Source organism: Mustela erminea, chromosome 8 (assembly GCF_009829155.1).
Source record: "Mustela erminea isolate mMusErm1 chromosome 8, mMusErm1.Pri, whole genome shotgun sequence".
In the NCBI taxonomy this organism is placed as follows: domain Eukaryota; kingdom Metazoa; phylum Chordata; class Mammalia; order Carnivora; family Mustelidae; genus Mustela; species Mustela erminea.
The window spans coordinates 33761203-33789197 of NC_045621.1; the positions used below are offsets into that span (position 1 = coordinate 33761203).

Below are 27995 nucleotides of genomic sequence, written 5' to 3' on the forward strand. Positions count from 1 at the left end.
GTCTACCTATAAGCCTCTGGCTTTGACATAACACTCACTAGCTTACAAAATGATTTCATAAAAATAAACATTCCAGTTCTTCCAACAGAGAGGATAGATAGTATCCCCCATTTAACAAATCTAGCTCAATGAATCAACACATCCACAGAGACTTAAGACTGATACTGGCCTTCTGAGTCTAAACCTCGAATTCATCATTGAATCACAGCAATTTTCAGGTATTCGGAGGAATGGAAAGTGCCCAGGAAAAACCTGAGTTCCTTTGTATGTAGTTAGGCAGAAGAGCAAATACACTGCAAATCAAAGGTACAAACCAGTGAGTTTCCTTTCTGGTTGAACCCACATCATCCACCAGGGAAAACTTTTCCTGTAGAGGGTAACTATTTCAACCTTTCGGAGCCATTTATGGTCTCTCTTGCATAGTCTTCTTTATTTTTTGTTTTATAAAATTTTACAACTGTGAAAAGCATTCTGAGTTTTCAAGCCCTACAAAAACAAACTGAGGGCAGGATCTGACTCAGGCACCGTAGCTGATCAGGGCCCTGGACCTGGCATTCCAGGGCACCAACCAATGACTGGGAATGCAGATCTCTGGGCAGTAACTGAAATTCCCTGGCTCTGAAATTTTTATCACATAAGTGAACATCCTTGGCTCACAGAAGAGATTTCACCTCTTTGCCTCTTTGACTCACCACAAGTTTAGGCTAAGTGATTCCCCCTGTCTTTAACTAACATGAAAAACAAAGCCATGTCTGACTTGCTCTATACACTAGATCTTTGGTGTTCCCAAATTTATGTGTAATGGTTTCTACTACTTAAAATTCTCATGGATTTTAAGTCTTTGACTTTTAAGTTGAGACCTTGAATCTTGTGTGTAGGAGCTGGTTATACAGGGAGAGAGAGAGAGAGAGAGAGAGGCCTTCCCAGCACTAGCTTCCTGCCCTCCTCCTCTGGTGTCAAGCCTACCCTCCAGTATGTGAACAGAGAGTTACTCTTTTGCAAGAGACGGGGGCAGAGTGGGGAATAGGGGGAACAGGACTTAAAATGGAGGCCAACTGCCTAAGAAACAGCAGATCTACATCAACTTCATTAGTGTCTGAGACCTTTAATGAAATGAAATATAAAGGAAATTCAAAAATAATTGACAAAAAGATTTGTTACTTCTCCCATCAGAGCAAAAAATTTTGAGTGAGAGATACATCAGCTTTGAAAGAATTTCTTATTTTTTTCCCCAGTTAAACTTGATTGCGTGTTAATAGGCCATTTTAATACTCTCAGAGGTTAGGATTCATGCATTCCTTGTAAATGCGAAAGACCTACAATAGTTTATTTTGATGTCTCCCAAGGCATTCCCTTTCCACTTTGGAGCACACAGCCAAACTACAGTCAAAGACAGCCCAAAACTTATCTCTGTATGAATTCAGAACCTGGACTAAAGGAGTGAGATTCTTTTGTATAATGAACATCTCAAGTGCCAAAGCCTTCCCAAGAGTATCCACACTCACAATTTTGTATTTATTTATTTATTGTAGTAGCTTTCTCCATCCTTAACTTACTTCTGGACATTTCAATGAAGAGTTAAGTAGACAGCTTTATCAATGGAGCTTTTGATATCAATTACTTAAAATTTCAAAGAATCAACAATCCTTATATTCAGTTTTTAGTCTATAAAATGAATTGAACTGGGCAGGCATAAAGCAGACCTAGCTCCTACCTAGATGAGGTTTGCTGTCTACCAGTGAAATAAGAAAAATACATGAATACTATATAAAAATAAATAATTAAGAGTTCAATGAATAGTTCAAGATACGATTAACTGCAAATACACACTGTAAGTACTATAGAAAACTAGAAAAGAGATCATTTATTCATTCATCAATCATTTAATTGGTATTTATGTTGTGTCAGACATTATATCTCCTCTGTAGACTGTGCCTCGGAACTCAGACTTGTATACCCAATTTTTTATCTGAAATCTCCATATAAGGACATTATATGGACAGACATTTCAAACTTAACATGTCTTACAGTGAATTTAAATTCTCTCGCCAAATCTTCTCCTGCAGTCTTCCCCATCTGAAAGGCAAGTCAGTCCTCTGGTGGTTAAGGCCAAAAAACAAACAAATCTAAACCCAAACCAAAATACCACATTCATCCCTGAGTCCTTGCTCTTTCTCACACTTTCTGTTGAATTGGTAAACAAACCCTATCGGCCCTACTTTTGAAATGTATTTGACTCCAACCACATCTCGCAACCTCAAGGACTACCATTCAGGCCTCTGCTGGGATCACGTGATAGCTTCAGGATTAATGGTGACCCTGGTTCAACCCTGGACCCTCTGCAACCATAGATCCTGTCCCCCTCCCAATCAAGGCCATCTAGATGAACAGGCTTGCAGATCAGAGAGCACTTTTACAATCTACCAGACACGGATCTAAGCACTTTGCAAGTATTACTGAATTCTCACAAGAACTTTACACTGTATAGACTATTACTCTCTGTTTTATCAGTGGAGAAACAAAGTCACAGGGAGGGCAAGTCATTTGTCAAGATCACACAGCTGGCACGTCAGACAGACAGGGCTCAAGTCCTGACATTCTGGCCCAGGTTCTTGGTTTCTGGGCTACCTCCCTCCAGTGGCTTCCCTTCTCACTCTTGGGAAAGCTCCCTCCAAGTCTTCATGATGGCCTTCATGATCTGTCCCCCATTACCTCAATGGCTCACCTTCTACTACCTCTCTTTGGCTTGCTTGGCCCCACTGGCCTCTTCACTGTGCCCCAGACACCCTTAGTGTCTTCCAAGATTAGCAACTTCCATCCTGGCTCGTCCTTCTGCTTTAGACATTTTCCAGCAGACAGTGGAATGATTCACTTCCTTACCTAATTTGGGTCTTTCCCCAAATGTCACTTTTTTACTTATTGAATATCACCCTTAACGAACATCTTAACCAATATATCTAGACGTGATCCTAAACACTTAACATATATTTTACTTCATTAAACCCTCAAACCAGCTCTGGGTTGATGGGAATGTTACCTCCATCGTACAGATGAGAAAAAGAGAAATGTTAAATAATGTGGGGAAGCTCACATAGCTGCTAAGTGATGAAGCCAAGATTCCAAACTAGAGGCTCTGGCTCCCAAGTCTATACTCTCTCTCTCTCTCATCGCCCCTCCCTCTCCCCACCCACCTCTCACACACGTCACACGCAAACACACATGCAACGGTGTCTAACGGGTGACACAAAAATGAAAGAGAAAAAAAATGAGTTTGTTCAGAATCTTAGAGCCAGAGTAAGAAGATGATTAGCTTATCAGTATAAAGAAGGACAAGAGGTCAAGAGTGCAGATTATCAGTTTCCAGAGCCGTGGTTCTCTGGATGTCATCCATGGGGCTCCTCCATCAGAAGTGCTTGGAGGGGGCACCTGGGTGGCTCAGTGGATTAAGCCCTCTGCCTTTGGCCCCGGTCATGATCTCAGGGTTCTGGGATCAAGTCCTGCATAGGGCTCTCTGTTTGGTGGAAAGCCTGCTTCCTCCTCTCTCTGTCAAATAAAATAAATAAAATCTTAAAAAAAAAAAAAAAAAGGAGTGCTTGGAGGTATTTGCTAAGAATGCAGATGTCCAGGCTGAATTCCAGGCCTTTGTATATAGAGTCTCTGGGTCCAGAAGCCCAAGTATTTGTTCACACATAAGAATTCCTAGGTGATTTTAAAGCACATTAAAGTTTTTGAACTGCTATCTTGGAAGATAAGGAATAATTTCATTGATTTAAATTTGTACACTAAACATCACAATGCTAATACGGCATTTCCATAACAACAACATTTGGGAAATGTACTGTCAACGTAAAATTTTGCAACTCAGGACAGGGATCTTTGGTGGGTTTGTTCATCGGTGGATTCCAAATGCCTAGAACCGTGGCTGGCACATAGTGGGTCACCAATTAATAGCTGTTGAATGCATGAGTTTAGAGAGGCCCAGAGGAAACTCTTAGGATGCACAATGATTCCATATGAGCATATTTTACGCCGAGCAGTCGGAGATTTCCATCAGACTTCTCATAAAAATTCAGTTATGTCCTTATTTCCTTAGAGATATGAACAGAGTGGAAATTATACTGCCTTTTGTAATCCTTGATCTAAGTGTGACTTGAGGGTGTAGCAATTAGTAGCTGTGTGATGTGAATAAGATATTCAATCTTTCTGAAGCTGTTTCCTTCACCAGTAAATTGATCCTCATTCTATTTAATGTCCATAAACTTATTATATAAATTAAAGAGATCTTTGAAAAATAAGGCATTGTTATATGTATATTTTTTTTAGTATTCTGTCACTCAGGGAGGCACAGCCCAAATCAAATGACTTTCATTTAAAAACTTTTAGTGTAACAGGTACTTTCCATTCATTATTTACTACATCCTGGATAGCTAAATGCTGAAATCTAAGAGGAAAAAGTCGATTGTGCTGAAACCATGCAACGTCTCCCCAATTTTTGAAACATTAGCACACCACCTCCATCCAAACATGCGATTCCAGTGACTAAGCAGATCTCTCCCTGAACCTCAAGTAAGAAAAGACGCTACCCTCTACTTTTTTCTTGCTGATAAAATAGGTGCACAAAGAGGGAGTAACATTGTCTTGTATAAGCAAAGCACAGACAGAAATGTTAATGTTATTTGACAAATGACAAGAGACAGCCTTCTAATTTAAACACCATGCATTCCGCAAAATTCTCAAAAAACTTTATTCTGATTTTTGCCTAACTTAAGCATTTTTAAAGGCATTCCCATTGCCGGGTCAGAGATGAAAGTTCCAAATACCTGGAAGTTAAGCCATTTAGTTCCTGACACCTATACAACTGGATTGGTCACATGTAATCGAAAACTATGTTTGGGGCTCTTCTTTCAAATTAGAGACACAAAATACAATCCACTGAGACCAAACTCCCCAAGTTTTCTTTTTTTCTCTGCACAGAAGCAAATAACAGCACATAGAATGTGAGGCAGAAGAGAATTTCTAACAGACCAATAAATTGCACATTTCGTGACAGATCTAAGAGAAGGCTAATCAGCTCTGAGTGATGGAAGTAATTTTAAAGATTTCCCCCACATTGTAAAGCACAGTAGTAAACTCTAGGTCCCACATTCCTTTATCTCAAGCTGAACACCCCAAACCCTAAATTGCAACCTCATCTCTATAATAACAGTTCCATCCACGAAGGCTGCTTCGCCACAAATACCATACCATGATGATGAGGGTTCTGGGTCTACTCATTTCATCGTCACTTTCCAGAGGCAAAATTTCGTGGGATGGTTCCTCTTGGCGTCGTCTACAAATGTGTGGACAGCTCCTCTGGACCACAGAACGAAAAGCTTGAAGCAGAACAATGCTGGCAGAGCAGCCCATTGCTGCATCTTGGAGCCACAAAATAACTTCTATGTTGATGCTATGTTTGAGAAACAGTGGCTCCTTGTCCCTGAAAACAGCCTACATTGCAGCTGCAGCCAGCTCACTCTCCAATCACTTCCTTGAGCTCTGATCATCTGATCACCGCCAAATAGCTTGGATGCAGAGATGGGAAAGATTTGATCCACTGAAACTGAACACGCTCAGGAATATTAGAGCATTTCGCCCGGAGAGTTATTTCTCAATTCATTTCAAGAACATGTTTCCTGTTCATTACAATGATTCTCTCCGATTCCAGTTTCAGAGGTCTGAATAAATGTATCATTTTCCCTCAGACACTCAAACAAATCACTCTTTTTCAGACTAAGCAACTGAAAATCTAACTCCACATTGACAATTTCCCAAGGCAAATGGGGGGTCCCATAAAGACTGAAAAGGATTGTTTTCTTCTTAAGTGTAAGCACTTCTGTAAGGAAATTTTGTTAGACACCTCACAAAGTGATGGGGGTTTGACTTTTCATAGCTCCTAAGTTCCAGAAATGAAATTGGCTCATCCGAGATGCCGAGCCCGCCGAATCAAAATGACTTACCAAAAGCATGCACACATTAACCAAGCCCACGTGAGTGACACCAGAGTTACCCCTGTGAGTCCCTTTCAATAGTATGGTTGTTCTGTTCCCACACATGCAGTTCTGCAGCCTAATACATTTTTATATTTACATAGGCGGTTTGTGGGGCTGAAAATATCTTTATCACTGAAGTTACTTGGTGAGTTCTGCCAAGCTGACCTCTGAGAAAAGGCAGTTGTAAAGCTTTTTCACATCCTATCAGTAAGAATTCAAGGCTTCAGGAAGGACTTTGAGGTCTTCGGTAGTTAAGAGTCTAGTATTCCCTGACTCCTGGGAGACTAGTCACTTAGGAGGGAACCAGAGAGATGCTTAGAAATCACGTGACCTGCTTGGAATGGCTTCAAGATCTAATGGTATACTGTAAGAGAATAGGACAACAGGGGATGCTTGCACTAAAAATATCTCACAGCAAATGGATTTTGCTTACAAATGAGGAAAGTATGAAATCCCCAGTAGGATTTTCAATGTCGGGATCTTTCTGTCAAGCTAATCCTTCCAGTGTAACTCTCAGGGATTCAAAGTAGAAATGTTTTCTTTGGTTTCTGCGCTCTTCAGTGCAAAGGGTATTTTGCAGGAAGTTTGCAGTAGGTTTGTTTTGCTATGAGGCGTGGCCATCCAGCTCCAGCAAAGTCGTTCTCACAGAAGCGTCTTGCATGATGCTCAATTAGGCATTAATTGCTCAGTAATCTGTCACAACACAGCATTATTTAATTGGTATCTTTGCCAGAGAAGTAAAACATTTTTTTTTCTTTTAAGAGGTACTGGCTGCCAGTAGTTTTTCATCTCCCTCTGTTTTGAGCAAACATATTTTAGTGCTGCTGGAAAAAGAAGAAAAAAATGCTAATGGTGCTGGCAAGTCCCCTAACCCCTCTGGACCTTTGTCAGAGTGCCCGGGTGCTAATCTAAACCATTGCTACTCCAAACAACTGGGACATTTATTGGAGAGAGGCTACAGTGTAGCCTGTCTGGCTTGTGTGCACTGAAAAAAAAAAAAATATATATATATATATATATAGTGTCCACCAGAGATAAAGCAGGAAGTGGGCTTCCATGATTATGAAATGATTATGATTTTTTTTTTCTTTCAAAGATTTTATTTATTCATTTGACAGAAAGAGACACAGTGAGAGTAGGAACACAAGCAGGGGGAATGAGAGAGGGAGAAGCAGGCTTCCCGCCAAGCAGAGAGCCTGATGCAGGGCTTGATCCCAGGACCCTGGGATCATGACCTGAACCGAAGGCAGATTCTTAAGGACAGAGCCACCCAGGTGCCTCGAAAGTGTCTTTTCCAATACGATACAGTTGCTTCTCCAGGTTCCTAGTGTGCTTGCGCCACCACTACCACACCCATGACATGGGACTTTCCAGTTGTTCCCTTAGGGTCTGGTCATCTGCTCAGGAACGAGCAGGTTGGATGCAGCAAGGTACTGACTGGAGATCCTTAAACATTCCACTAGCTTTAATCGGCAGTGGGAAAGATATCCTCTGCTGGACACCATAGGCTTGGAGGGCACGGGAAAGTCCACATCCCAGACTCCTATCCAGGCTCCTCTCTCTCAATCTGGCTCTACTCGGGGGTGGCTTTTGGAGTCAGATGTTTTGGCAGATGCTGAAGTCTTTGGGGAAAACAAACGAGAGGCTTTCTAGCTATTAGAGTCCCGTTTTCATCGATCCCCTTGTTGCCTCTGAGGGATTCACCCCTATTATTGATGGACTGCTGTGGGGCTTTCAATCTTCTGTCTCGCTTTTTCTTTCAATTTCCGTCATCAGGGAAAGGCAGCCTCCAAAAATTAGTTTCTTGGGAATTCAGTGCATACCATAGTTACCCAATGGACAAGGGACCATCAGGACAAAAGACAAGGAATAGCCGACATATAAGCCCAACTTTTTTTATAAAATATTTTAAACGTGTAACAAAGTTGCCAGAAAGGGGTTGAATTCTGAGTTCTAAGTTTTGCATAGTAAATTAAGTTGGGGATGGGGTGGGTCAGGGAGAAATAAAAATGAACCTGAAGACTGGACTCCTACCCTCTCATATTTGGCATTCATGTTTATACACAGGAAATATATATTTTTAAAGATTTATTTGCTTGAGAGAGAGAACACACATCCATGCCTGTGAGTCGGGGGAGGGGCAGAGCGGAAGGGACAAGCAGACTCTGTGCTGAATGGGGAGACCAGAGGAAGGCTCCATCTCATGACCCTGAGGTCATGACCTGTGCCAAAATCAAGAGTCTGACATTTAACCGACTAAGCCACCCAGGCACCCCTTTACATAGGAAATATTTAAAAACAAGGTGAAACTGAAAAAAATAAATTAAATAAATTTTTAAAATTATCTACAAAAAAATAAGTAAAATTCTAAGTTAAAAAATAAATAAAAACAAGGTGGAAATCCTTTAAGATGTCTGCTATTTTCATTTGAAGTATTAATAAGACAAATAATTAATTTGGCTCTCAAGCATCAAATGTGTATAGCCTCCCTAGTAGATAACTTTTAGAGACTCTCTTTGGGCTCGTCTACCTCCTTCTCCTAACTGGGTTTTATTTTATGATTCACCAAGATGTTTATTAAATATAAAATGTGGAAAGCAAGATTTTTTTAACTTACTGTCATAAATAAGGACATAAAGGACTAACATCTGTAAGACTGAATTTTCCAAATAAGTGGTGGGAACTAGATTTCACACACACATAAAACATCATATATGTGTGTGTGTGTATACACATATGTTATTTTATAAATGTGTTCATTTATTCAGCACTCATGAAATATTAAAAGCATGTACAGTGAAAAGCTTTCTTGCTTCAAAGCAGAGATGATAGCTTATCTATGAAATAGCCTTAGTGTAGACAGAAAGTAGAAGGGAGTGGGGGTGATTATTGATAAGGTTATGCTTATACTTATTGATAAGATTATGATTACACTTACACTTATGGATAGAAAGTTAACTGTAGGAAGACAAAGTAAGCAGCTTTGGAGAGTAAAGGATGTGTGTGTGTGTGTGTGTGTGTGTGTGTGTGAGAGAGAGAGAGAGAGAGAGAGAGAGATGGAGAGAAGAGAAGAGAGAACCAAAAGGAAGAATGAATGAAGGAGCAGAAGTGAAAACATTTCCAGAATATCCCTGAACACTAGGGTCACTCTTGCTCTTCTCTGGGACAGCTGTTCACCCAGCCATACATCTCTTTTTAAAAAGTCCTGACAAATGAATTCCATTTTTAGAGCTGTTTTAGAAAATCTTTTGGACCAAGAATCATCTGATTCTAGATGTTGATATTTCTGCTGTTGGAAGAAAACATCCAAAGATCTTTTGACAACAAGAAAGGAAAATCCATATTTAATTTAAATAAATGATGCCTATTAAGAGTGTTGGACTGTCTCAGCTTCATTAAATTATGCAAGAGCTATATGTCTAAATGTAGGTTGAGAGGTAGGCCAGGTTGGACTGGAGTGTGCTTAGAAACCGTGGAGGTGAAGTGACACCCTCTCCCACCCAAAACGTGCCCTGAGGCCTCTGAGTCTGCTCTGGCTCAGTGATAGATCTATTTGGAGGGAGTGAGGTTTTCTGTCATCTTCCTGTGTCAAGCTCACTGACAGCTCTTGCTGATAATAATATGTTGTCTTATAAAAACAAACAGAAGTTCAGATGAAAATACTTCAGCAGAGAAGTGAAGATTAACTTCCCTGCTGCTTCTTGGATACCCCTGATGCTGCCCAGCTTCATGTTTAAGCTATTGTGAGCTGCTGGTCACTATTTATAGAGGAGAATAGGGCCGTGACTAGATCTCACTTATGAAGAGAAATGTATGGTTGGAATTTTGAGAGTAGAAGACCTTGTCTACAAAAACTACATTCCAACAATCACATCTCAAGTGAATTGTCAACCCCCCAGAGATAGGTTCTCAACTCCCCACCCCAGGTTAAATTAAACCTACCTTTCTGCCTGCATCCAAACAAAAAGGTTCTGAAGCCACTTAGGACCTGCTTCTCATTGCACCTGCACGTCCCAGGCCGGTAGAACATGGTTTCCACCATATCTGGAGTAGAGGCGTATAGGAGAGTCTGAATGAAGTATGTTTGTCTCCTTCTCTTCTTCCCCAGGTCCAAATGACATGACATTACAAGGCAATATACGAGGGAACATACTGATTACAAGAGCAAGAAAAGGGTGAAGCTCTGGGACATTTTCAGTAGATGAGAGTTTTCTGGAAGTATTTCTGAAAGACTGAAAGTGAATGTCTGGGTGATGAACATCAGGGAGGGTATGTGCTATGGTGAGCGCTGGGGCCAATGCTCTGCCAAGTGTAAGCTGTGTGACCTTGAGAAAGCTGCTTAACCTCTCCGAGTCTCAATAGTATTCCCTATAAATCGAGCTAATTCTATATGCTTACACTTAACTGAGAAGATCAATACAGAGCCTGACCCATAGTAATCATTAAGGGGACAGGTGTGATGCTGCCTCCCCTAATGGTAACAGCAGAGGCTGGTCTTCTTCCTCTCAGCCTCTAGGCTCAGCTTACACATGACAGTGCCTTGGAGAAGCCTCCCCTGACAGGCTTTCCCTGAAAGCCCTGAACCTCAATCCTTATCACTGCGTCCTGTGGGTTTCCCCGCTAACACACAAGCCAACATTAAATTCTGACTGGTTTAATTTTTAAAAAATATTTATTTATTTATTTGAGAGAGGGAGAAAGAATGTGAGCAGGGAGAAGGGCCGAGGGAGAGAAGCAGGCTACCCACTGAGTAGGGAGCCCAACATGGGGCTTGATCCTATGACCCTAAGATCATGAGCTTTGCTGAAACCAAGAGTCAGATGCTTAACCAACTGACCCCCCAGGTGCCCCCTGATGGGTTTAATTTTTAAGCGATGTCTGTCCTCTGTAAGAGCTGGGGCTATACTTACTTCGTTCAATTTATGCCTGGTGCTTACCATGAAGTCTATAATGATGATGATGATGATACTAATAATAAAGCAAGCCCTTCTATAGTACTTATTATGTGCCAGGAAATTTACATGTATTGTTTTATTTACACCTCACTCTACAAGGTAGTGCTTTGATCATCTGCATTTTACGGCTAAGGAAACTGAGGCACAGGTAAGTTAAGTGACTTGCTCAGAGAATCATACTACGTGGCAGAACTAGAATTTGAGTTTAGCCAGTCTGGCTACAGAGTCCGAATTTTTTTTTTTTTTTGGAATTTTTTTTTTTTTAAGTAGACTTTTATTTATTTATTTATATTTAAATTTTTTTTTTCATATAGTAAAAAATTTTTTTATTTTTTTGTGTTATGTTAGTTACTATAAAATACATCATTAGTTTTTGATGCAGTGTTCCAAGATTCATTGTTTATGTACGACACCCAGTGCTCCAGGCAACACGTGTCCTCCTTAATACCCACCACCAGGTGTACCCATCCCCTCACCCTCCTCCCCTCTAAAACCCTCAGATTGTTTCTCAGAGTCTACAGTCTCTCATGGTTTGTCGCCAAAATATTTTATTTATTTATTTGAGAGAGAAAGAGAGAGCGTGTGTGCACACATGAGTGTGGGGGAGGGGCAGAGGGAGAGGAAGAAGCTGACCCCTGCTGAGCAGGGAGGCTGATGAGGGGCTCAATGCTAGGACCTTGGGATCAGACCTGAGCTGAAGGAAGCTGCTTCACCAACTGAGTCACCCAGGTGCTCCTCCAGAGTCTGAATTTTTAACCAGTCCAAATGTCCCACTTATGCCAAGTAAGCCTTGTGTCTTCCAAAGGTGGAAAATAACCAGAAAAATCTTCAGCACATGGCAGGGTGTAGTGAGGTAACCTTAGAAAATCCCCTTTGAGGATTGGTATGTTTCTCATAGGAAAATCTGTAATGTTTCCTTGCATGAGACTTTCAGAAAGTAGCTAGCAGTCTTAGAAGACTGTTTTGGGGTGGTCCTTTAAATTGCATTTTGATGGGAATTTAAAACATTTATAAATGTAATGAATTTGGTAAGAAAAGAATTTAAAAACTTTTGTTGTGTGAAGTGTTCATTGGCACTCATCTATTCAAATTGGCTATAAAAACCTATGTGGTGATATGGAAACGTGATTGGGCCCCTTTGTAATGTCTTCATGTATCATCTATCCTTACCTGACGTAAGATGTTGGTTAGCACCGAAATGTGCATCCCTGCCCAGAAAAGGGGCTTCTTTACATCCAGCAAGAATGGAGCCATCACCCCAGGATGTCCTTTGTGCCTGGACATGTCAAAGAGGAAGGCGGCTGCCACTCATTCTCGAGTCTGCTGGAGGCTGACAGTCTGGACACGTCACTGTGGCACTGGGAACCGGCCACCAGCAGGTCTGGGCTAGTGTGAGCATCATGGGGGTGGGGAGGGTGGTGACTTGCAAGCTGGTCGGACTGCAGCTACCTCAAGAGCTTTGTCAAACCTTCCCCACCACCAGAGGTCATCTCTGCAGACTCATGGAAAGAGTGGAGGCCAAGACAAGGAGTAGAAAGCCCCATGCGCTCCTTAGGTGGTAACGCATCTTTTTCCACCGGAACTCGGTGATTTGTGGAAGGAATGAATCAGTCAACATGTGATAAAAATCAGCTCCCCCTCTAATTCCTCCTGCCCACTATCATGATCATCATTAAGTCTGAATCTTATTGGGCTTCTCTGTAAATTTCCCAGAGGCTCACAAATTGTTCCCAAGAGAAAGTGACCCCAAAGGAGAAGAGCCCCCATAGATTAAAGGCAACTGCAGATGTACCCCCCTCAGACTGAGGAAAACCTGGTCAGCAGGCTTGGACGTTTTCCAGGGTAGGAATTAGTGAGAATCTTTTTCCTTGCATCATTTCCAGATGGGTAAGCCCTCTCAGGCATAGAAACTCCAATGGTAAGGAGAGCGTTTATCAGTGCTTTCTTAGCTAAGAAAATGGCAAACACAACCCAGTGATGGGATCCTCCTTAAGGCCTTTATCAGCTTGTGTCTCTGCCTCTCCTGGTGCCTCTTTTCAAGAACTCGGGGCTCAAATCTATGTTGATAGTGACCCTTGCCCTCTTTTCCCCGTATCCGTGATTTCAGAAGGGCTCACTTCTCGCAGTGTCTTGTTCTTCACTCTCACTTAATGAGAGCGCCCCGTCTTCACAGAAGGCATCTTTCCCACGTGATGACGTCTATTGAGTTGTACAATTAATCACTTTGGAAACAAGTGCACTGTTCCTCCATTTCCAAAATCCAGGAGCTACTGCCAAGTTCCCCTTTATCCTCCTGTTCCTACCTCGGGCACTGGCGCAGCTCAAAGCAGACGAGTTTTGCTGGTGCATTAGAGGCATCAGGAAATGATCCTTCGGTGCTCTCTAAGGCAGCTTCCCCATCAACAGCCTTCTGCAGCCCGCGAGGATGGTTTAAATGTTCCATTAATGTTATAGCTCACATTTCTCGGGATTTAAGTTTGACTGAACTCTTCTAGGGTTAGAATAAACTGTTCATATCCTTAATAGAAGGCAGTGTAGGGCAGCAGGTAGGCAAAGGCTCAGGAAGCAGTCGGCCAATTTCAAATCCCTGTTGAGCCACTTAGGACCTTTGTGACTCTAAGCAAAATGTGAAGCCTCAGTTTTCTCTTCTGTTAAATGGACGAGTATTCATGAGGATCTAATGTCTGTGTCAGTGCTTGTCACAGTAAGAGACCCATGGAAGTCTTCAGTGTACATCAGTTAGTTACATTAGAAAAAAAATTTTCAGATGTTGCTTGCTTTTTCCCCTACCCTTTCCACAAATTGTATTTTTAAAAAAGTCTCCTGACTCCTTCTTGCTCAGGGACACACAATGTTCCCTGCACGATGGAGCAACCGGGGGTGGTGCGTATGTCTCCACTGTGCTTTGAAGTGAGCTCTCATGATAATGGGAGACAATTCCCATAACACCTTCTCAGTCCCCTTCATTGAATAAACAAATTTGAAATAATATAATAATACCTCTCTTATTCGGAGACCATTCATTTTACAATCTCAACTATTCTGATCACAACCAAGTCCTGAGAAACAACAACAACAACAACAAAAATTTTTTCAGGGCCAGGAAGAGAGGCACCCAATTCATGAGTCTCTGAAGCTTCAGGGGGCAGCCTGCAGAAGGAGTCTTCATACATTCACCATTTACAGCCACCTTATGCAGGACTCTAAAGAGCTCTCTGAATGAAGCTTGCAGTGGCCTTTGACCAGAAGACCAGAAGCAGTATAATTCTGACCTGCCCTAGTCCAGAGGGAATAGGGAATAGCCACTTAGAACTGGAAGGATGTGCCTGCTGAAGTCAGGAGTATAGACAGTTGTCTGACTTCTTCAAAGGACTGTGGTGGGCCCAGCCATTAAACCAGCCCACCAAGACTCAGCCACCTGATGGGGATGGGGGCTTGTGTTGGGGGGAGAGGAATGAGGGTGTTTTATTCTAGTCTGGTTTCTAGAAGGTGATTCAGAGCAATAACCATGAACGTTGGAGCTGAGGAGAATGGAGTCTGAATTCTCTGAGTCTTATTTTTCTCAATTGTCTAGTGGAATTAAGATGACCTCTTTTGCAGAGTTATTGTAACAAAATACACTATGCATAAAATATTGGCTGGGTGCTTGGGTGGCTCTGTTGGTTAGGTGTTTGCCTTCGACTCAGGTCAAGATCCCAGAGTTTGGGCTCCCTGCTCAGTGGGGGAAACTGCTTCTCCCTCAGCCTGCTATTCCCCTGCTTGTGCTCTCTCCCTCTCTGTCAAATAAATAAATGAACAAATATATCTTAAAAAAATAAAATAAAATATTGGCATAAATGGCATTTAGTTATTCCTTTGCCACTATTATTAATGAAACTAATATAAATGTCGTTATCCTAAGAAAGCGCCAATGAGGGTGAGTAATAGTCACACAAATCAAGGTTTGAGGCTAATACAGTCACATGTAAACAGTAACTCAAACAAAGAAGACATCCTTGGCACTAGATTGAAATGTCAAGGTCAAGAGCTATGTGAGACAGGAAGTATCACTGTTTCTTCTTCACCAGCCCATGAGTCCAGGGTACATGGTCAGGCCAGATTAATTTAGGTTATGAGCCCTGCCACAAAAGAAAGGGACACATGAAAGACAGTCTGACAAAAATAAAAAGAAGAAATCAATATCCACAATATCTGGGGCAAATGATGTTGGGGGCTCTAACACCATAAAGGATGTAATTTGCATGGTGTTCAAGCTCTGACAATAATGAGTGATCCCAGCAAGTCTGCTGATGCATCAGAGAAAGTCAAATGATGCCCAGTGACCACAGTTTCGGATGGAAGAGGAAGCTAAGAAACATGCTACATTCATTTCCACTGACCACTTCCAATTTTTTGAAAGTTTATGATTAAATGGGGGTAAATTTGGTTATCTTCACAAGTTGACTATGTAAAAAATATTCTCAGCAGAGGCTGAATAAATGAGCCGTTAACTGTACGTTCAGTACTTGTTCTATTTTGTTTTCTATGTTCATTTTTCCCCCCTTTGAATTGTGACAGGAATTAGCCGCCCACATCCTAAACATTCCAAGTTAAATCTAGTTTACAATAATCACGAACTGCTTTCCAAACATGAAAATGGCAGTGTTTTAAGTCATTTGCAAATGTGCCTCCCAAATCATTAAAGATGAAAAGGGTACTGTCAACCTGAGCTAATCTCCACTCTGCATTTTTCACCAGGACTCTGGGGAAAGGCATCTTAGGGTCCCTACAACGCACCCAGGCTCAGTGTTTTCCAAGAAACAAGGACAAAGCAAGATTTAAAGCCAGCAGGAGTAGGAAGGGTAGGGCTGTAGTCAAAGGATTAGCTTGATAAGATAATGTCCAGCTTCTCTTTAAACCCTAAACGGCACCATATGGATTCTTCAAGTCTGTGTTCCTATTACTTCCGGTTTCTGCTCCCCACAAATGAGGCTACGGCGGTTCTGCTAGAGGACCTTTATACCCTGCATTCTAGCCTGATATTGATGGGAAAAACAGTGGTTGGAGTTGGTCTGATCTGACCCGAATTACAACTTCAGACAAGTCTTGTCACCTCTCTTAACTCTGGATCTGAGTGTGCCTGTCCATAAAATTCAAGAGTTAGGACAGACCGTCCCAGGCTCCTTCTAGGTCTAGGTCTAATGGCTTCATCTAACCACAAGATTTGGAGAGAAGACTACCAACTGATGTCTGGACTTTGGAATGAAGAGCAGGATAGGAAGGGTTGTTGCTGGTCTATACCACATTCACCCCTCTCACCACTTTTTATTTTTTTTAAGGCAATACTGCACATCATAAGCAGTGATGAAAAAGAGGTAGAAACACTCTGACGAGTTAGAAGGGCAAGGGAAATATTGGAAATGAGGCAGGGGAAAGAGGTCCAACCAAACTCATTTCCTTTTCTTGGAGTCGAAGTCATTGCCAAAGAAGCCAGGAGGACTTCATCCCGCAGCCTCCCTGCCCTGATCCAACCAAATGACAGCATCATCACGGCAGTCAGCTCTCATGGGTACAACGCAGAGCTCTACGGAGTAGGAGCTGATTGCTGGGATGGTAACCATAGGACTCATAGGTGGTTCTTTGGAGGTGTGATCATTTTGTGTAACAGACCTTAATTTGTCATTACCTGGATTTGTGACCCTAAGCAAATGACCTTTCGAGCTTTGTTTCCATTTCAGGGAAAAGGGGATGCTAAATTTTATTCCTACCTTATATAATGATGGAATAAATGAGATAATCTGAATGAAGCACTTAACCTTGTGCCTGGGACATACAAATAGCAAAGCTCTACTGTTTGTGAATTCAACTCGGGAACTTCCATAGTTGACAGTTATATGTCAAGTGACCAAAAAGTGCCTTTCACTGCTGGGTGGTGTTAGTGTCCTGGCAAGGCAGAAAACCTCCTGTAGAAAAAGAAATCTCTGAGCTCCCAGCATTTGAGAACAGAAGAATGCAAGACAGAATACAGGATATTCATGTTTACCCTTCAGGCAAAGTATTGTCATCCTGTTTTCTATTCCAGAGCAGAAAGGAACAAGAGGGGGACTCACATTTCATAATGAAAGGAACTGAATTTCGACTACAGAATGTAACCCTCCCTCCCGTTAGCCCACTCTGACCCCCACACAACAAGAAAAACAAAGCCCTGCCCTGCACTGAGGGATAGGCTACAAATGCTCCACCCAGCCTGTGACCATCTTCCCACCAGTCCAGACTAGACAGTCCTTATTGGAGCAAGAAGTAAAGTAGCCCAGCTCCGGTGGCCAAGCCTCCGGCGGGCAAAGGCGTGGTCTGGATGGTGATTTTCCTTAGGGAGGCTGGATTATGGCTGAGATCCTCAGCCATCGTGTTGGTGTTGCCTGGTGTTTAAGAGCTTTGAAAAGCTCTTGCACCTGGCCATACACGAAATTTCTCAAATTCAACCTCACGTGCCCTTAGAGCTTTAGAAATACATGTGTGATCAGGATAAAATTCTATTACACTCCTCAAAGGGAATGCAAAATATCCTAATGCAATCTTAATAAAGGTCTAACTCCTACCCAACAGGGGGATGAAGAGAAGGAATTTCCTATGAATATACTTTGACTTTTAAAGCACCGCTTATTACTACACATCTATGAATAAAGGTACTGACATTTCAGATCAGTTTGTAATTCATTGACTGTATAAAATTTATTTTTAAGAGTTATCAGTTTATATTATGACCACCTTCGTAGGAGCTCATGGTGACAAAAGATCGAAAATCAAGTTTAACTTGGTCATCAGAGGCAGTACATGTAATGTACTAGTTTAGTAGGACTAGGGAAAACTTCAGCCTTGTTATGAGCCAGGTCTGCCTCTCACTAGCTTGATAAACTTCAGCAACTTATAAAATCCCCTGATTTCAAACCTACCACAAAGGACTGTTGTCAGAATTAAGAGAGGCAATACACATAAAAGTATATATGCACTACTAGGTATTTACCTCAAGAATATAAAAATATGAATTCAAAGAGATACATGCCCCCTGAAGTTTCTAACAGCATTATCAGTGATAGCCAAAGTATGGAAGCATCCCAAATATCCACTAACGGATGAATGGACAAAGAAGATGCGGTGTGTATATGCAATGGAATACTATGCAGCCATAAAAAAGAATGAACTCTAGCCATTTACAACATGGATGGAACAAGAGAATATCATGTTGAGCGGAATAAGTCAAAGAAAGAAAAATACTGCATGATTTCACTCCTATGTGGAATTTCGGAAGCAAAGTAAAGGTGGACGAGAGAGAGAGAGAGGGGGGCAAACCAAGACATGAGACTCTTAACTATAGAGAACAAACTGCTGGTCACCAGAGAGGAGGTGGGTGGGGGAGGGGGGAATTAGGGGATGGGAATGAAGGAGGACACTTGTCGTGATGAGCATGGGGTGATGTAGGCAAGTGCTGGATCACTATATTGTGCACCTGAAACTTATATTGCACTGTGTGTTGGCTCGCTGGAATTTCAATAAAAACGTAAAAAGAAAAGTATATACCTGGTATGTCAACAGCTACTCTGGAACACTGCGGCAAGGTGAGATCACCTGGTACTGATGTAAAGCCATGGTTTCAGGTTACTACTATTTCTGTTTAAAGGCTGACTGACACACTTTGACAAAATCTGGACAAGACGGTGTGCAATCAGGGGAGACTGCTGGCACGCGACTTTAAGTTATGAGAGGGAAACGGATATTGATACATGGGTGAGGAACGCGACATAAACTGTGTTACGTTCAGACAATTCTTTGTTTGCAAGATGTGAAAAGTCATGGTGGCTGCATTTTTGACCTTTTTTTTTTTTTTTTGGAGATAAAGGTATCGCCATCAGATTGAAAGTGTTTATTTATTTATTTATTTATTTAAAAAAGATTTTATTTATATATTTGACAGAGAGAGAGATCACAAGTAGGCAGAGGCAGGCAGAGAGAGAGAGCGAAGCAGGCTCCCCACCAAGCAGAGAGCCCGATGTGGGGCTCCATCCCAGGACCCTGAGATCACGACCTGAGCTGAAGGCAGAGGCTTAACCCACTGAGCCACCCAGGCGCCCCAGATTGAAGGTTTTTAAATAGGTATTGCTTATACTCTTGGCTATAAACTTGCTTTAGCATGAAAAGGACACCACTGATTGTTCAAACTTCAAGTTTTACAAAAACCGAGTCTATTGATACCAGATGAACTTGTACATGGCACAGCTGTTCTCAGGCATTTTAGACCGTTATGAAATCGATACCATTTTCTTCTTTGGAATCAATTGTGGCATAATTTGAATCAACTGGTAAGTTGTCCAAAATACATGGCTAGGCCATAACTTGGCTTAACCATTTCTTGTTTTTAATAAAAATCTTGTTCAAGTCTTTTGCACTAAGCTGCCCACATCTTCCATTCCTAAAAATAAATTTCTCTTATGTCTCCTAGCCACTTGAGCAAGCACCTCACCTCTCTCTATTATAGCCCTCTATGGAGAAAGCTCCCCTTCTAGCTGGTGTCTCCAATCGGGCACCCTGGGGCCTGGTGGCCACTGCGAGTGGGGACGGGAGTGAGAGATGATAAGCTACAGAATATCAGAAATATCAAAACTAAATAGCAGAACTAATTTAGCCATAGAAATGAACCTTAAGGCCGAGGCATCCGTTAAAACTTCAAAGGGACTAGTAGTACTCATGGATCCAAACACAGTGATTTCCATGCTGGCGTTGTGAGGTTTGATACTTGTGACCCAGTCTTGGCTCAGACATTTATCAGCTATGTGACAGTGGGGGAGAGACTTAACTTCTCTGTGTCTCATCTGTCAGCTGAGGACAGTAAGTGCAGTAATAGTTAGGCTGATCATATAATTGTCCTAACCAGAACCTTCTGAAGGTGAGAGAGGGTGCTACCAAGAATTACGGTAAGACAGCAGGCAAAAATAGGAGCCATGCACAGACAATACTGGTGCAGGGTGACTTCAGTAATACTTTCTAATGTCTATGTTTGCTGTGAAACTCAAATAAGCCAATCCATGTGAAATTAATTAGCCAAAATTTGGGCATAATAGTGTCCGTAAGTGTTAGCAGCGTAAGTGGGGCTACTAGTCAAGGGGTCCAATCTGAACGATGCAAAAGTAAAAAACTCTGAACAGCTTTCAAACTTGGCTCTGCATGAAGGCTGGCTGGCCTGTGGGCAGATCACATTTCAGGATGGGAGGGATGCATGCCACCGACATGAGCGGAGGTATTGAGGTGACTCTCCAGGATAGGTGGGGAGGGGCGGAAGCGGGCAGAAGCAGATGGAGATCAGGCTGCACTCCTGTAGAGAAGCTGGAGAGACGGACAGGAATAGGATCTGAAGCTTCACCAGCCACACTGACTTCAGATGAGGGGCAGAAAGCGAAGGAGAGTTCCCTCCCCATGTTCATGTGGCTTCCCACGACCTTGGTTTGCTCTATACCCGAGATCCCTAAATCCTCACTTCCAGCTTCAAAATCTACTCCAACCCCAAAAGCCTATGCTCACATTCTCTCTAGAGAGTCTGCTCCCCTCTAGAGAGTCTGCTCCCCACTAATGGCACACTGCCCTTGGAGCTTCGTTTCTGAACCAGCTCTGCCATGCTACTCTCCCTTTGCTTTTAGTTGCCCATTTTCCCCCTCCAACACTGGGGTGGTCTCTGTTGCCTCCCTTTTCATTACCATCCACCTGTGATGGGCAACAATGCACAAGCACACACACACACACACACACCTGCTGATGGCAGTCGTGAGTCAGAGAGCCGCCGGTGCTGAGAACACTTGTGTGACCTGGGGCTTGATGTCCTAAGAAGCTAATCTCATGAACAGAGAGCCCAAGATGTAAAGTCCAGAGCTGCTCGCAAGCCAGGGAAAGCCAGAGAGAGAGAGAGAGAGAGAGTCGTTTCTTGACATGCAATGTGGTCCCTAGCCACAGAGGGAATGCTGGATCTGAAGACAGATCCCCAGAGGGAAGACGGGTGTCCAAAAGAGATTGGAGATCCCAAAAAGGCTCCAGAAGAAAGAGCAGGATGTGAGTGTGTAGGCGTGGGACAGGGACAACATTCTGCTCAACAAACACATCACTCCAGCTGTCTCTTGCCTCTGTTTACCACCATGTGGATTCAAAAGGCTGTGAGGCTCTGAACCCTCGGTTCTCCTAGTGACTCGTAAACACGTTCCTGTATTTCAGTTCCTAGTGCCACCCCACCGACCATAGTTCCTAGCACTTTCGATCTCAAGGTATTCCAAGAAATGGAATGGCAATCTCTTTCCTAGAGTGGATCTGAAATGAAGTGATCTGAAAAAGGCTGATCTCTTTATTAGAGTTCTGCCGATTGTTAAGTTTTCCATATATTTCCTTGATATGTGCCTCTTCCGCTGTTTGAGTCAGCTCAAGCAGATGAAGAGAAATGAATGAATAAGTAGCCAGCGAACTTACTAAAGTGGTCCAGAAGCCTCTGGTTTTTCTTGGCTCAGCGCCTTGGTGTTGTTTGTATTATTGTTGTTCTTTTGAAGTCTTTACTCCGCATCCTCCTAACGCTCCCTTGGTGTCAGAGCAAAGGAAGCCTCCCCTCGTGGGACCTTGTCTTCCAGCCTCTTGCTCCATGGACCGTTCCTCTCCCCTCCACTGGCTTTTCCCCTTCAGCAACATGAAAACTTCTCCCACATATTAAATAAACAAACACGAATAAAACCTCCTTCAGCCCCGAAATCCTCACGGCCACAGCGCGTCTCGCCTGCTCTCACAGGCCAAGAAAGACCCAATTTCCCTCCTTCCTCTTCTCCTGCTTGCTCTTGACCCCGAGTGACGGACCGTTCACATTCCTGCCACGGCACCCCCCATCCAAGGGTCACCAATCAGCCCTGGGATAGGATTTTTATAAGGAAAAAAGATGGGTGAAGTTCTTGGATGTGTTTCCTTCTCTCACAAAAGTGTTGCTCTTGACATCTCATTCAGGGTATGACGTTCCTTGTGAAAACCTTCCTCAGGGGGGCTTTAGCGTGGTTATTCTAGGAAAGGAGGTTCAGCTTAATGAGGTGTTGATATGTCAACTTTCCTTCCTCTCCCCTCCCTTTCCTTCCTAGGGAACATGAAATGAAGGAATGGAGGGAAGAAGGGAAGAAAAGGAAGATGTTTTCTCCATTTAATGAATATTTCTCCATTTAATAAATATTTACCAGAGGCCAGCCTCTGTCAGCCTCTACCCCAGGCCCTAGGGACAGAGCAATGAACGCAAAGACCAAAGAACTAGCCCTTTGGAGCTTGCATTGTGTTGTAAACCGCAAATAAAAGGTGATTCCCTTTGCAAAAATATTATGATCTATAAACACCATAAAGGTTTTTTTGGTGGATTCTTTAGCCTAAAATGAGCTTTGTCTGGTTTGACACTGGTAATTTCAGATAGGAAAAAGTAAGCCCAAATATGTAACTTTTCCTAAGGTTCCCAGCTGGAGAGTTGCAACCTAAAAACATGCCACAGGAAACATTGCAAGTTACCTTACTTCATGCCAAGCCTTGGAAAAGCTCAGGGATGTATTGAAAGCTTTACTATGTGAGACGTAATAGGTTCCCCCTGATCATTTTTCTTGACTGATGTCACCAAGCACTGAAGCAGTCACTGTGGAATTGGTAAGTGACCTCAAATTAGCAGATGACGATCTATCAAAGGATAAGAGAATGTGACTTTTCATTTCATTCACCTTGTATGCATAAATACATTTGTGGTGAGTTTTCTGAGGCCACAAAAGTTATGTCCTATCATTTATAATAAAGCACTAGGATCACTCAAGTCACACATACACACACACACACACACACACACACACACAACTACTTGCACAGTCACTACAGTTTCTAGTGGTTTGTGTTGCTGGTTTCTTAAAAACACAGGAAAAACCCATGATCTTTGGGGAACTCCTAGCGTCTGGAGATATGTATTCTCTTTCTTACAGTCATTAATGAAATTGTGCTTTCCACCTCTGGAGGACCAAAACTTAAGTGATTTCACAAAGGAAGAAACAACCCACATTTTCCCTCCTCTCCCTTCTTTTTTTTTTCCTTCACTGTGGTAATAACTTTTTTCTTTTTACTTAAAATATATGTATATCTTTTTAAATTTCTTTTAAGTGTTCCAGAATTCATTGTTTATGCACCACACCCAGTGATCCATGTAATACGTGCCCTCCATAATACCCACCACCAGGCTCACCCAACCCGCCACCTCGCTCCCTCCAAAACCCTCAGTTTTTTTCTCAGAGTCCACAGTCTCTCATGGTTGATCTCCCCCTCCGATTTCCCTCAACTCACTTCTCCTCTCCATCTCCTCATGTCCTCTGTGTTAGTCCTTATGCTCCACAAGTAAGCGAAACCATATGATAATTGACTCTCTCTGCTTGACTTAACTTCACTCAGCATAATCTCTTCTAGTCCCGTCCATGTTGCTACAAAAGTTGGGTATTCATCCTTTCTTATGGAGGCGTAATACTCCATAGTATATATGGACCACGTCTTCTTTATCCATTCGTCCATTAAAGGGCATCTCAGTTCTTTCCACAGTTTGGCAACTGTGACCATTGCTGCTATGAATATTGGGGTACAGATGGCCCTTCTTTTCACTACATCTGTCTCTTTGAGGTAAATACCCAATAGTGCAATTGCAGGGTCATAGGGTAGCTCTATTTTTAATTTCTTAAGGAATCTCCACACTGTTCTCCAAAGTGGCTGCATTAACTTGCCTTCCCACCAATAGTGAAAGAGGGTTCCCCTTTCTCCACATCCTCTCCAACACATGCTTTTTACTGTCTTGTTAATTTTGGCCATTATAACTGGTGTAAGGTGATAACATTTAGCATGAAATAAACTCTTTTATCATGAGGTATTTGGATATACTCTATTTAACATGAGAGACTCTTTTAGATTATCAAGCGTATACTGCAGTATTGTTATCTGTAGCATGATGCGGTACCACGGATCTCTAGAGCTCATTAACCTTGCAGAACTGAAACAATACCCACTGATCCCCTTTTACCCTCTCCTGGCCTACTTTTTGTTTTCTTAAACGGGCTTAATTTTTTAGAACAATTCAGGCCACGTTTAATCTGTATTGACTGAGTATTTCCTGTGCACAGCTCATGGAAAGGAATATTGCCAATCCTCCTAGGTGGCCACCAGAATTTCAATATGTTCCCAAAGTCTTGCAGGTATCAGCAGCAGAGTAAGATGAAGGGGTTAACTAGGGTGACTCCATGAGCTAGCCATGGCTTCTGTCTTTCCTTCAGAAAAAAGGCTGCCAAATGAAAACTCGAGGTACTAGAAAGAAGATCATTACTAGAAGCTGGTGTGTTAATTTGACATTGAAGGAGTTAACTTATCAAATGATTTAGTGTTGGTTTGGGTGAATGATGGGCCGAGAAGGATTATTATGGGCAGTGATATCTTATCAGTGACACCAGTACTTTAAAGTCATTATCACTGAAGGAATTGGTTAGCTAGTAACAGAAGTAATAGTGGTAGACCCAGCAGTCTTTCCCAGTATGTGTATTTGCTAACAAGTATTGACAAATCAGTAAGTAGGTGCCAGGCATTTCGGTGAGTCATGGGTGGGGCTTACAGAGGCTCGCAATAGTATACAGCGGCGTTCCTACAACACATTTGTGTTCAAAGTCTATGGCAGGGAAGACAGAGGTAGTTAATTGGGCCAGGGGAGTTAGCTATGGTTTCTCAGAAGCTGAAGTATTTGAGCTGGCTCATGAAAGAAGAATAAATGACACCTGGGAAGTGAAGTAAGGAAAAATATCTCAAACATACAAAACTATGCCCCTCATGATGGCATCCCGCTTTTGGAGGCAGATGCCACGTCGCTGCTAAATGTCGAAATCTCTAAATACAGGCATTACTTTACTTTATTGAACTTCACAGATACTGGTTTTTATTGTTTGTTTTTACAAATGTAATCTTTGTAGCAACCTTGCCCTGAGCAAGTCTACTGGGGCCATTTTTCCAACAACATTTGCTTGCTTCATCTGTGTCACATTCTGATAACTGTTGCACTATTTCAAGCCTTTTTATTATTTTGTTATGGTGATCTGTGATCAGTGATTAACAACTCACCAAAAGTTCAGGTGACGGTTAGCATTTTTTTAGCAATAAGCTACATTTTACATAAGAGAGATATATATATCTCTCTTATGTAAAATGTAGCTTATTTTTTATATATATGCATAATGATATTACACACTTAACAGACTGAAGTTTAATGCAAACATAACTTTTTATATGAATTGGAAACTAAAAAATTCATTTGACCCGCTTTATTGCAATATTCACTTCCTTGCAGAGATCTGGAACCAAACCCACATGATCTCAGAGATATGCCTGCGTAAGTGTCGCCCCCTGGTGTCTGTTGTGAAAGAGGCATCAAGTGAAAACATTCAGCCTCTTTGCCATATTGTTTTATAAACATGACCACGCTGTCCTCCTCAGTATCATTTAATCATAGCATCAGTATTCCAGATTCTTGCTTCTAAATGGCATGATGTAGAAGAGAATTCACAGACGCACGAGTGCAAATAACAACACAAGGCTTTTTCCACATGAGCTTAAATGGAAGTAAACCAGCTTTTTCTTCTTAGAGTCCTTTGATGACAGACAATAAAGAGAGTTATTTCCATTGATTTCTTTCCCCTAAGAGGCTGAGATTTGGCTAACTATCTAGTTGTCCTTAACTTAGGTGTGTACTGGGATATAGAAAGGTTTTTAGTGACTCCTTATCACAGTATCACAGTATGACAATAGCCACACCAGCCCATTCCAAAGAGTTGGTCATAAGCTCAGGCAGAAGGACATAAACATCCTATGCAGAAGGAAAGAAACTGGCAGATGGCATCTTGTTACCCATGCCTTCCAGAAAGTGCCTGGAGTATTGTTAGATGCTCAGTGCACATCAAAGAATTGGTATGAACCATATCAGTATGGTCTGCCTTGGTGTGGACAGGTAAGAACGAAAGAATGAATGTGAAAAATTTGAGAAAATGAAAATATCATCTCTAGGTAAGAATGGAAAGGGATTTCAGGAGGTTAGAGTTTCAAGGTAGAGTTTGCGGCATACCTCCTCCAGGAGAGTTTGAACTCCCTGTTAGTGGGAGGTTGGCTTTTACTTTACCATTCCACTAGGATATGGATCTAAGGAGGAGACTTACCACTGGAAGGGTTACTTTCTTAATTAGAATCAAAGAGAAGACCCACAATCCTGAAATTAGGCTTCATTGATTTTGTTAACTTTTATTCAAAAGTGACACAGCCAAAGCCACAGAAACAGTTTTCACTTATTTTAGTTTCAAATGAAAGTTTTATCTAATAGTCCTTTTTCCAAATTTTATGGAATGCAGTTGTTGGTATAGCATTAGCATTCTTGATTGTAAGTGGCCTTCACTGTCTGCTAAAACCAGAAAAAAAAATCCCTTTCAAGTTTTATAATGTGAATTTTTCTGATAATATAAGGTCAATGACTCCAAAGCCACCTTTGGGAAAGAAGCCATGTTTTCTTGCATGAAGTGCTCAAAGGCCACTGGAGTCTTATATCTTCTCCTCATTGGTCTAATTACAGTAACACTGTTAAAGTCAGTTAGGTCTACCAAGTGCAAGTATCATATTAAACCAAAATCAAGGGAGTATTTAATAATCATAAAAATGATGAAGACTAACATTGCTTGAGCACGTCCAGCATTTTCTCATTTAACCTGTGATGTACACATATATGATCCTTTGTAGTGGGTTAAATGATGCCCTCAAAAACACATGTCCACCTCCCCATTCTTGGAACCAGTGAATGTGACCTTATGTGGGAATAGTCTTTGTAGATGTAATTAAGTTAAGGATTTTAAGATGAGACCATTCTAGATGATCTGCGTGGGCCAAAATCCAAAGACAAGTGTCCTTAGAAAACCATGGTGGGAGACACAGAAAGAGGAGGAGAGGCCATGTGAAGATGGGTCAGAGATTGGAGTGATACACCCACAAGCCAAGGAATTCCTAAAGCTACTGGAAACTGGACAAGGAAAGGAAGGATTCACTCCTAAAATGTTCAGAAGGAGTGCAGACCTGCTGCCTTCTTGATTTAAGTTTTCTGGTGCGTGAAAGAATAAATTTCTGTTGTAAGCCACCCAGTTTGTGGTAATTAGTTATGGTAGCTTTAGCAAACAGATGCATCCCTTTTTAAAGCTAAAAAACCTCAAGCTCAGAGAGGGTAAATAACTTCCTAGGGCCACACAGCTGGCATTAATATACCGTAGAGTCATGTCTGAACTCATCTTTCTGACTCAAGAATACAGGCTCTAAGCATAAAACCACCAGTCTGGCTTAAAAGTCCAGAGAGCATTTATTTTCCTAAGTGAAGAAACAAGAAGGCCTGGTATGCTGATGCAGAGTTTCAGAGCAGACCCTTCCAGCAACTTCCTGCCTCCAGAATCAATTGTTTGCATTAAAAAAGCCATTAGGGTCTATCCATTAGCAGTTCATACCTCACTTGGCCTTGCTTCCCAGCTCAGGGATAAGGCAGTTGTGCACTTGGCCCTCGAAGGTGCAGTCCTGACTTTTCTTTATTTCTCTAATCTTACAGATGATCATCTTTACTCAAGCTGGGCAACAATACAAGAGGGAATGAACATTAAATTAAATCTATAAAGAGCTTGAAATCAATCACGCCCTCCATGAAACTAATTTTAGAAAAGAGGTCATTAGATATATTCGAGTCGGTGTGGAAGTGAGCAGAGAAATGGGACTTCATGTTCTCTTCAGAAAAAGCTTCTGTCTTGAGACAGAATTTTTATTACCTTACATCAGAGATGTACAGTTAGTTGCCACAGAACTCTAAGTTCTAGTAGTCAAAGCAGCAGTTTTATGTCTGAGGAGAATGGGCCCTGGCTGCCTACTCCCCCTCGTGGAGAGGAAGCAAACACCATGTGATTCT

At 41.9% G+C, this 27995-nt stretch overlaps 1 protein-coding gene across 12 annotated transcripts in view; it reads right to left on the reverse strand.

Moving 5' to 3' along the window:
- DOCK10 (dedicator of cytokinesis 10) overlaps window positions 1-27995 on the reverse strand; it is a 262830-nt gene that overhangs the window by 196984 nt on the left and 37851 nt on the right. For 2 of the 12 annotated variants that reach the window (XM_032354985.1, XM_032354981.1), the window contains exon 1: window positions 5245-5406. The exons of 3 other annotated variants lie outside the window; for them this stretch is intronic. In XM_032354985.1, coding sequence (XP_032210876.1) covers window positions 5245-5406 — 162 coding nt within the window. Of the gene's footprint in view, window positions 1-5244; window positions 5472-27995 lie in introns of those variants that run through there. 7 more of the 12 variants (XM_032354984.1, XM_032354993.1, XM_032354986.1 and 4 more) reach the window with 7 other exon arrangements.